General features: G+C 40.7%; 2 protein-coding genes across 7 annotated transcripts in view; one reads left to right on the top strand and one right to left on the bottom strand.

The window, feature by feature from the left end:
• Positions 1–183: 183 nt before the first annotated feature.
• ubxn4 (UBX domain protein 4) lies at positions 184–7,223 on the bottom strand. The gene is made up of 13 exons (XM_027010053.2): positions 7,040–7,223; positions 6,330–6,432; positions 6,183–6,211; positions 5,743–5,861; positions 5,179–5,347; positions 4,575–4,707; positions 4,254–4,308; positions 3,805–3,969; positions 3,121–3,248; positions 2,240–2,342; positions 1,618–1,749; positions 1,163–1,389; positions 184–931 (listed from the first exon to the last, which is right to left on the bottom strand). Exons 1-13 carry the CDS (start codon positions 7,173–7,175, stop codon positions 793–795), a joined length of 1,638 nt encoding a protein of 545 aa, XP_026865854.1. The 5' UTR covers positions 7,176–7,223; the 3' UTR covers positions 184–792.
• A 541-nt stretch (positions 7,224–7,764) lies between these two features.
• rab3gap1 (RAB3 GTPase activating protein subunit 1) overlaps positions 7,765–11,246 on the top strand; it is a 40,766-nt gene continuing 37,284 nt past the window's right edge. For all 6 annotated transcript variants that reach the window (XR_003410626.2, XM_027010036.2, XM_027010039.2 and 3 more), the window contains exons 1-2: positions 7,765–7,782; positions 7,884–7,939. Coding sequence is in view for 5 of the 6 variants with exons in the window: in XM_027010036.2 (XP_026865837.2) it covers positions 7,765–7,782; positions 7,884–7,939 (74 nt within the window). In the remaining variant the exon portion in view is untranslated. The remainder of the gene's footprint in view (positions 7,783–7,883; positions 7,940–11,246) is intronic.

Raw genomic sequence — 11,246 nt, 5'->3', positions numbered from 1 at the left:
TCTATCTATCTATCTATCTATCTATCTATCTATCTATCTATCTATCTATCTATCTATCCACACACAGGCACAGACAAAAACATTTTCTAATTAGATCTAATTAATTGTATAATGCACAATAAATAAGCACAGCTAAGCCTAAAGGTTTTAGGTTCGTCTAAAAAGTAAAGAGCAAGTCAGATGTTTAATTGAAAAACATCATTTATTCTTTTGCTAAATGACAGTGGTAAAGTGACTTCCATGGTTAGCTAGAAGAAACATTTTACCGTCGAGTCAGGTCATGTCAAAGGGCCCAGGCTTCCATAGAAAAGACACTGGTATCTAGGTCCCCATGCATCAAAACCCCTCACACATTTTTACTGGAAACTTTTTTTTGTCAGAGAATACAGTTAAATAAAAAGCAATTTTCCTTGCAACAACAGATGCGCAGCGTTTAAGCTTCCAAGCCTTGAGTCTCAAATGTAAGGTCTTATTTCAAGACTACACTCAAATGTACTCTGAAAGCTAAAAATCAAGTAGACTACACACAGAGGGGATCTCTGTTTAAGATGACTTAAGAGATTGATTGGTTGTTTTTTTTTTCGGTTTTTTTTTATTTATTTTTTTTATCTACCCATGCAAGGGAGAGGGAAAAGGATCACATGTAGAGAAGGGGAGGAAGGGGAAATGCAAACGGCAGCCCCTAAATCAGTGTAATCCACCATAGATACGCACTTAAACAAAATCAGGCTAGGATGAGAAGGAGACAGTGAGGCAAATCAATGAAAGAAAGCTAGAGGGGGTACTACTATGCTACATCTGCTGGGTGGAGTTTCCATTCCATGTGTTGTTGTCATCTTCACTGTCCTCTTGAGTCCTCAGCCGGTAGATCTTGCCATCCTTTTTGAAGTCTTCCGATCGCTTCTCTAGGACCCTTTTGCGAATCATTTCTCTGACGTTAAAATGGGGGTGGGGGGTGGGGGTGGGGACAATCACATCTCCTCTGGTTACGACCTTAAATTAATATGGTGGTTATTTGCGCCCATGTACAGCTATATGCAAACATCTGGCCACTTCTGATCAAAGGGTACTTGCATAAATGTGAATTCTGCCCTAAGGTAAGTATGGTTCATGGTCAAACCTGAGATACTTCTGCTGTTTTTAACAAAAGAACAGAACTCACCTCTTTGGTTCTGTAGGGGAGGCTGAGGTGTTGGTATTTGAAGGCCGTTGTGGCTGGGAATGAGGGACAGCTGTTGCCGCAGCTGCCCCAGGAGAGGGCCCGCTGAAGAGGAACCCGCTGAGGAACCGCCACACAGCCAACAAGGGGTACAGGATGGTGCCCAGTAAGGCCCAGATCCCACCCCCACCAGACGACTGGACTACGGTGTTGGCCGGCCTGCTCGACTGCTGTAAGAACAAAAAGCACCAAGGAGGACACTAAGAACTTGCAATCTATTCACAAACATGACAGACATAATATACTTAAAACAGCATTTTCCCAATTAACATCTGTGGGCTGTGTTAGTTCACAGCAACATTACACTGTAACCAAGATGGCTATCATCAGGATACTACTCGTTCTTGTAGACAAGAACTCAGCAGTGGCCAGTGGCCTACAAGCGAGGGTCTCCTCACCGGAAGCAGGACGATGGAGGCACTGGGGGCTAGCTCCAGCTCCAGCAGCGTCTTCTCCAGGTCTTCTGCTGTGAACTCCCGCCTGGGGAACATGGTGGCCAACGAGAAGTGCCCAAACCTGTTGCCCACCTCCTGTATGGAGATTTGTTGTTTAGGAGGCCTCACAGGTAGTAAAACTGATCAGCAAACTCAATCACCCTGCTCTGAGATTACTTCTTGTGTTTAAAACTTTCAGTTTTTTTTTTTTGTTTGTTTTTGTTTTTTTAAAACAGACCAGCATTATTGTAATCCAAGTTTTAGACACCGACACACTGAGATTTGCTTCCACTTTGCTAATATATGCCTGTGAAATCTCCATCAAATAACTATAAAAGTCAAGTGTATGTTCAAACTAGCATTTTAAACATAGAATGCTGACAGGTAAATAATTCAGTGTCTGTTTCAATGGGCAAATCCTTTTAAATGCTTTATAAGGGGAGGCCGGTTGTTTACAGTACTCTGTAAATATGCCAAAAATTGGCAGTGAGCAGTAAGCTTCATCAGTGCCAGAGTTCAAAGTGAGCAGGGTTTCTGGGAACCAGGCAATGGGCTGGCATGCTGAGTTCCTGGTGAGGAAGCCAACCTGTGCAGCATACTGCCTGGCCTCATGCAGCCGAGCCTCTGAAGGGAACTGGTTGGTCAAGGATGAACCATCAGGCAGGCGGAACTGTATCCTGGCAATTGCACTGTGAAGGATGGAAAATGAAGCGCACACAAAAGACTCAGTAAGTAACATCTTACAATCAGTATCACAAAAGCTATTATAGAATTCATATGCATATCCGCATGCTTTATATTCAAATCTGAGTGTCTGTGTATGACCCACTAGTCAGTTTACAAATAAAACGTCCCAAAAGTAGAGATCAAGCAACAAAAATAGCATTCTAAGGCTAATGACACTATAAATGTTTATAATCTTGATATATTTGCACCACAGTTAGGGAAAATTGTTTCTTAATATGATCTAATATTTGGTCACCACTAAATTATTACTGAAATAATCCTATTTAATCTAAGTAAGGAAACAAGAAAAGAAAAAGCTATTTGGATTTGTTATCTTATTAAACTAACCCATTCCTTTAACTAAAACAAACAGAACAAAGAAAAAAAATAATCCTGAGCATTTATACATAATTTATCTAAATCATACAAACACAATATATACAAAGTATAATTAATTACACAGCAAAAACAGCTAGTAAATCAAAAATGGTCAGAAAGATCTGTATATACACTGATCACCGCAATCAGACAGATCAAAACAGAAAAAGACGATGTTTTTTTCTGTCTGAATGTGGTGGTCACACTTTCTGAAAATTCTCTAATGTGAATTTTCAAGTTAATTAAATGGAAGCACAAATTACCCCAATTTAATGAGCCAAGACGCCACTCATAAAATACACCAGCAAATACAAATGGCCTGAAGATGGAAGAAAAAGAAGGTGGAGGTTTAAGACAAGCAACCTTTTCTCTCTCTGTAACGCCGCTCTCTTGAGCTCCTGCTCCACCTGCCTGGCCTGTAGCGCTGCCAGCCTGGTGGCCTCCGCCTCCTCTTGGGTTTTAGCGTAGCGAGCTGCCCGGTCAGCACGGTCCTGCATTTCACAGCAGTAACACAGACTCATTCTCGCTTCCTCATATGTCAGTCCTTAACTGCAGTGTATGGTGTGCTATTGTAAATTGCAACATTTTGCACATAATCCCCCACAGTATATACTGTCCCATGAGTTTAATATGTTACTTAAGTTGCACACTGTGTACCAATATGTGGCGTACAAAACTGCCATTAGCGGCATCCATTTCTGGGCCTTGCTGTTTGCGTTTCTGTGCGAGTAGCATCATAAATGCCAGGACAAATGACATGGACTGGTGAATAAAAGTATGATTCTCATATACATGTTCAGCCAGTAACTACACAGAAAATCCATGATTGATCTTTTCCAGAATGCTATTGCTATAGCAGTAGCAATGGGTGATTTACATCCTTTCTCTTAGAGGGGCTGCCTACCGCAGACGATGTGCACCAATGTGCATGCAACAGGCAACTTAATTTGACTTCAGTTGTAATAAACACCACCAATGTTAGCTGTAATCGTGTCAGCGTTGTATTGGCTGGGTGAAGCACGCAGGCCCCAGGACAAGGCTGCTGACCTGAGCGATCTGCTGTTTGACCCGCTCCCTGGCAGCTCTCTCCTCCGCCTTCTCCCGGTTTCGTTCCTCCAGCAGCCGCTTGGTCTTCTCCTCCTCCTGCTTCCGCTTGAAGTCCAGCATGTCCTTCCCCAGCTTCCGTCTCTCAATCTCCTTCTTTATCTCGGACTGTGCAGCAAACAGAAGCATTGTCACTCCGGCAATCGCAAACGGCTCAGAATTAACGCCCCTTACAGGTCAGAAGCAGTGCGACGAGAAATGAGAATTACCTACAAAGTAATTATTTCTAGGTATCAGCGCCAAATACTGTACATAGCAGAATCTTAGTTCAATTATATCTTAGACTCTCACCTATTGTACTGGCTAGGATGCATTCTATGAGTGGATGACAAAGCACTTTTGTAAGCTGCCGAGGATAAGAGTGTCTGTTAAATGCCTTAAATGTAAATTACCTCTTCTTCTCCTTTCCTTTTCTGTTCCCGTCTTTCTTCTAGTTTTTTTGTCAACCTAAACAGAAAAATCATTAAAGAAATAATCAACAAATCAACTTCAGAATCTACTTGACAGTTAACGTTAAAGCAACAAATGCAAAAAAATAAAATAAAATAAAATAAAAAAAATGCATGTAATCTCTATATTAGAATTAATATCTTAGACTCAACAGGCTTATCACTTGTGAAAATGAAAGCAAAGTTAGTCAACAACCAAGCAGCCAAACCTGAAGCTGAACATTGCTGAAATACAAAAAACACACATTACCACAAATGATTTACCTCTCCACCTTGGCATCCATAGACTCTTCTGACTGAGAGGCCTGAGACGTGTCATCGGAGGACAGGCTTCTATCATCACCTGGAGTCACATAACCTGAAGCTCCACATTCCTCCATAGGTAGAGAGAGAGATTCTGGGAAGTCAAAGAATAGTTCAATTAAAACCATTGCAGTGCTTTGGCCTACGTAAAGCAGGTAAAGACACAAACGAGACAAAAGAATGGATGGGAAAGGCAGGCAATACGCACTCATGCCTTTGATCAAATGAAACTGAGACTCAGAACGGGCAAAGTAATATTTGCATAATTATCACTTTGTGTGACTTCTACATTTCAAAGTTACAGACACTTACACTTTTAATTACTGCACTGATAATTTAAATGCACAGAGGTTTTGGATATTATTCAGCTTATTTATGACCATAGTTTCCCACACATGCATATATAAATGGTTCTCCATCCAGTTCAATTTATATATGAGCAACATAAAGACAGTGGCTGGATCACATCTCCCCTATAACAGTGTAAAGCAAATGAACTAGATTCAAATAAGCTTTGGTGGAGTTCATTCCCAAAGCCATTATCACAAAACACTTCATCTGTTACCTTTAGATGTAGCAGCAGTGGAGGGGTTTCCTGTTGCTGTGGCAGAGCTCTTTACAGATAGGGTTTCAGAGGGAGAGGCAACCGTTTCCGGGGCAGGCCCAGGACTCTCCACTTGCATCACTACCTCTGCCTCGAGCTGAGGAATGCTGCCTCTCTGTGCAGAGTGCATCTACACATGACAGCACAAGGATACAAATAAGAGGGGCTGTACAGCTGTTATATGCTCTAAAAATAATTACCCATGGATTTCCAAGATGGCTGTGCGCTGACAATATATTTTATTGTGGGGGGAAAAAGCAATAGTCAAGTTTATAACTGCTAGAGCAGCATGGATGATTTGAAAAAGCTTCATACTAGCTTACCACACACACACACACACACACACACACACACACACACACACACACACACACACACACACACACACACACACAAACACAAACAAACACACACAAACACCCTTTGAATACACATATACATTTCTGTTATGTTCATGTTCTACCAGATCCATTTCTATCATGTAAAGCTAATATGGTTGTAGTGACTGGCCACCTGACTCCATACCTGCTTGACTTTGTTTATCCTCTTTGCGAGCTCCTCTGCTGAGATACCACCTGCAATCACCTCCAGCGGGATGCCATTCTCTCCTATGAAGAAACTGGATGGAATGCAAACCACTGGATCTACACAGTACCAACATTAAGGTTATGATACACAGGTAGTAATCTAGCTCTCAAAAACATCAATGGATTCCTTATATTAAAGCATCCTAACTGCAATTTTACTGACATTCAGAAATAAAACTGCTGTTGGCCAATGTTACTTTTCTTGATGCAAAATGTGTAGCATTTGCAAATTGTGCAGCAGGTTCATATTTAGTATGCCTATGATTTTTTTTTTAAACATTTCTTTGAAAAAGCATATGAACTAATAAAAGCACAGCTCGTCAAGTTAAGGTGACGGATGTCGCACATACTGATCAAGGAGGACGCAAGAAAGGATACATATCTGCGAAAACTGCACACATGTTTCACTGTAAAAACAAAAATGGATGTATTTCATGTTATTAAAGTAAATAGTTTTTTTTCATATTATTAAAGTAAAGTAAATACAGTTTTGTACGTACAGTTTGTGTCTTCCCAGTTCCTTACCTTTTGGCATCAACTTTAATTGCGACACAGCAATTCTTCGTGGCCTCCGCTACACGGCCATCCTTCCAGCTTGACAACATCTGGGTGGATTGCTCATCGTCTCCTTGAGAGAAAGGGCAAGAATACGATATTGCTATGATAGCTAGTTAAATAATACGAAAAACACTGTTAGCGGAGTTAACAATCATGTTTGACAATCTTAAAGCAATTGTTAATTTAACCAGTTGGCCAAGTTTAAAACTCTCTGACCTTTCTAGCAATGATGTTCAGCGATCTTTATCAACTTGCTAAACTATATCGGGCCTGATGATCTTCTTCCCAGTAGCATGACGCCAAAGTAGCTATGATGTAACTAACAGGTAGCTAACGCGATGAAATTCAGGAATAAAACATCGTATTTGGCCCCACAGATTACACAACTACTAGTTAACTAACTAACAACTACTAGTTAACTAACTAGCCGGCCAGCTGTATCTTGCTAACCTAGCGGTGTTGTTAGCCAGATGGCTGGCTAGTTAGCTAGTAAATTACCGTTAAACGGGAGTATTTATTTCTGACAGATATCTGAAACAGTAGAGTAAAACAGCCGATTTCTACTTTAGACTACATCGATGACACTCATGTATACAATAGCTAGCACACGTCACATAGCAGCTAGGCCTTTCCTGTAACCTGTCCTACAGTAATACGCATCATTCATCGTGGATTACCTGTGATGACGACGACAAAAATATAATTGTATCGCTTGGATGCGGCGATGGCTGCTGGAATAGAGCCGTCGAACCAACGCATCTTTTCTAAATGAGCTGTTTTTGACACTTCTATGTAGCAGTTGGTAGGTTGCATTTATCCTGTCAGAGCAACTAGAACCTTCAAGCCCATCACGGACGTTGCGTAAAGGTTGCAAAGCATATTGGGAATTGAATGCAAAAGTAGTCAGTTTTAGATCGTCTATAGGTCGACCGGCAAGGACATATTTTATATTTAAATACATTAATCACAGTCGCCATCAGTGACAGCAAGCCAAGCCAAACTGCACTTAATTTGGAGCAATAGAAATTCAATTTTTAATAAGTTAGTTTAGTTAATTTTATTGTGGATTTTGGTGGAGAACAATTAGAAATAATTTAGGGTCATATAAAGTAACACGTTACTCGAATCAAAGTTCTGTTCTCTTGTGTAAAATTGCGAAACGCATTAACTGATAATGTAAATGATACTTGGCTGGATTAATTCTGCTACTTGTGTAACATTAATCTTTTATATGCAATTGCCATGCGCCAATTTGAGCAGATATTTGCGGGACTTACTTTACATTTGTGCCTTAGGATAAGAACGGTCCTGTTGTACAAGATGCATTATTAAACGACTTCCGCTGCACTGACTGCATTTCCCATAGTGCATGTGGAAGAAACAACGTAGTAAACAGCGCAATATGGCGGCCGACAGTGATGTGAGTTTTACATCCTTAGCAGGAATATATGTCATAAAACTGAAGTGTCATTTTGCTGCATAAATTTGACAGTTCAAACATCTTATTTGTTGTTGTTTTAGCCTGAGTCTGAGGTGTTTGAGATTACAGATTTCACCACTGCGTCCGAATGGGAAAGGTAAGGCTACTATGTTACTTTCCCAGGTAACTAGCTAACTAGCTAAGCTAACACTAGCGAGGGTCAGTGACTGGAGATTAGTAAAACGCATTAGACAGCCACCAGAGTTCGGTACTTTCGCAAGACATGCCTTATGTAGAATCACAATACACTTCTCACTTTATCTTTTAATTCGTTTATTGTGTGTAAGGAATTATGCAGATATAAAACTCGCCCCAAGGTCCTGATGCTTAACTAACACAACAGATGCTTAGACCGCTAGCGTTAGCTATCTGCCACGTTAGTGAGGAATCCGCAAAATCGCCTTTATCTGGATTTAACCCAGAAAGCAGAATTGCCAGTAACTACAAATGTCGCTAGTGCGTCTCTTGTTTGCGTGGAAACAGTTGGCGTAACTGGCAGTTGTAGTAACGTTACATTCGCTAATCATAGTTTGTTTGTAACGCCGGTTAAAGCGCTTCATGCCTATTAAGAAGGTAAACGCCCGCTCATCACGTGTTCTCCGCTACCAAAGGTTTGATGCTTGGAGAGTAGAAATGATACTTGTGGCTATTCGTGTGACTCAAGATCTTGACATAACAAATGTTACTATAACTTTACAAAGGCTCTCTCTGCATTTGATAGAATCCCTCATATTGCAGAGAATTATGCCAGTACAGAAAGTGCAACTGCTCTATAGTTTTACTTTATCTTCCATACATTTTACAGTCAGTTGTACTCCACCACTGCTGGCATATTATTGTATTCAGGTAACTAACTGTACGTGAATCCTGTAGCTCTCCTGTGTACATTGTTTCATAAGTAGTGTTTGACCAAAGGTAGGTGAAAATAATGAAAATGCACTTACAGATTATGAACTAATGAATATGGCACTTTAGCATTAACAGTTATATATAAATCCTGTCTCACTTTGCCAAAACTCATACTCAGGATTTCTGCCAGAGGTCTGGGAGTTTAAAGCTGCAACCCAGTATTTTCACTGTTCCTAGGATTGTGCTGTTCTGGGCTAAGATGTTGTCATTTCTGGCTCCATTGCCAGTTAATCTTCCACATGCTCTCTATTACTTGTTTTAGTTCCATATATTTTTCCAACTTCTTATATTCCTTTATTTGAATGTTTCCATCATTTGAGACTGCCATATCTATTACCACTTCTGTTTTCTGCATCTTATCTATTATCACAATGTCTGGTTAGTTTGCTAGTACTTGACTATCTGTCTGGATGTCGAAGTCCCACGGGAACTTAGCCTTGTTTTACACCACTCTCTGAAGTTCCTTCCATTTTGCACTTGAGGGTGTTCAGCTCGTATGCTTTGCCTGTGTTCCTGTATCCCTGTCACTTGGTTCTGTCTCTCAATAGGTGTATTTTGTATCTTTAATTGTTCTTTGCTGTTTCCTTTTCTTGCCTCCTTTCCTCGTGTCTTACCTCCTCATTCAGAGGAAACAAGAAAAAGATCCAAGGGCGGAAGAATTGTTGCTAAATAGAGTTAAAGATTGAAATGTCTTAGTTCACTCTGTCATCACTTTCAGGCAGCATCACTTGTTGATGTTGTGATGCACAGCTGTATTGCATGTCACTGGGCTTTTTATGGATCTGTTGCTACCCAAAAGGTTGTATTTTATTCAAACACCTACCCTGTTGCATTGCAAAAGACATGCCGTACTGATAGTTTATACAGTCTGAAAACACATACACATGAAATAGGATTTGGATGGGATGCTTATCTGTGTATTTCCAAATGTGAACAATTTATTGAACAAGAAACCTAAATGGACCAATAATTAGCTCAATATGAAATACAGAACAAAATGAATTTGAAAAATGAAATGTACTTTGTGAAGCCATGTTGCTCCCACCATGGCTTTTAAACTGAACCAGATGTGGCTGGAGGTAGAGAATTTATACCATGGGCATATGCCACATACTGTGCTAAAAATATATTCTTCCAGTTAGGACCTTGGTTTCCTCGCATGCCTTCTCTCTCTTCATAAAGAAATGTCCTTAACAATAGCAGACATGTGATTGGTTTCTAGGTCATGGGCTGGTAGGTAGGACAGTGGAACTGAGATGGTAGCAAACAGAGATGTGAAATCCACTTAATATATGCTGTCACCGTCAGCCTCTTGCATCCTACTACTAGGTGCTGGATTGTTTCAGAGGTTCTCTGCACAGTCTGCATCTTGGGTCTTGTCTAAAGTGATGCAGTCCTGCTTCGAGTAACGCTATGATTAGTGCCCGAGTGCTGTCCTTCAGTCCTGCCTTTTCCAGCCTGTTCTGCTAGTGGCACATTCCGTGGAGTGGCTGATACTGACATGGCACCACCTTTGCTTCCACAGAGATGTCGCTCCTCATCTGTCCCTCCCTCATGATCTTATCCTTGGAGTCCATTGCTTAGACTTATTCGTGGGTGTTTTATTTTTTACTCTAAACAGTAGATCTTACGCTTTGTAGAATCCTTCCCTCTATTTCCGGCTGGCATACGACCTCTGGATGTTGGATCTTGGGTGGAGTGCCTCATACATCATGAAGAGATTTCTGGTTTTGACGTGGGCAGCTTCCTCTTCTTCTCCTGGCCAGGTTATTGTGAGTGCTGGGAATCTGATGACTGCAGCGGCATACCTGTGTATGGCTTTAATCTTATTGTTCTCATTCACCTGACTTTTGAGGACATGCCTTACACCATGGAGAAACTTGTAAGTTCTTGTCCGCTCATTTCTGTCCCATGAAGTGATTAGAGAATTCACAGGTGTTTGTAGCTGTCCTCCAGGTTTGTAATACAGCCTTGTTGAAGTTCAATTCACTTTTTACTATCAACTGACCACATGTATCCAGCATGAACTGACATTCCTGTTTTCCTGCTGTAGATCCTGGTCAGGTTTATCAGTGGTTTTATGGTTTATGACTGATGGTAGTTCTGCTTTTGAATCTGTACTCATACCCCTTCTGAATCTGTGCAGAACAGCAGTAGGGATGCTGCATCTTCTTGGTATATATATATCATACTTTTTGTTCACCTGGGAAGTTGTCTTCAAGTTGGTTTCATGTGACCTATTCAGTTCTGAATGAAGGCCCTTATGGTCTTATTGACAGGACTAGGCATTAAAGTATCCAGGTGTGTGACTGAGCTGTTTTCTTTCAGGCAATGCTTAGGTTGATCTATCTGGTCTTGGAAACCTGTTCTTTCTCTCAGTAGGCGGTGCTTCTGAGCAAAGCTTAAGTTCTTTATTATATGCATATTCATTTTGGTAGCTAGTATTCTTGACTAGTTATGAAATTTACTGGTTTCACACTTTAGCGATGGTTAAA

Source organism: Electrophorus electricus, chromosome 25, assembly GCF_013358815.1.
Source record: "Electrophorus electricus isolate fEleEle1 chromosome 25, fEleEle1.pri, whole genome shotgun sequence".
Classification (NCBI taxonomy): domain Eukaryota; kingdom Metazoa; phylum Chordata; class Actinopteri; order Gymnotiformes; family Gymnotidae; genus Electrophorus; species Electrophorus electricus.
Note: the sequence above shows the minus strand (reverse complement) of the source record. Positions and strands in the feature narration are given on the sequence as shown.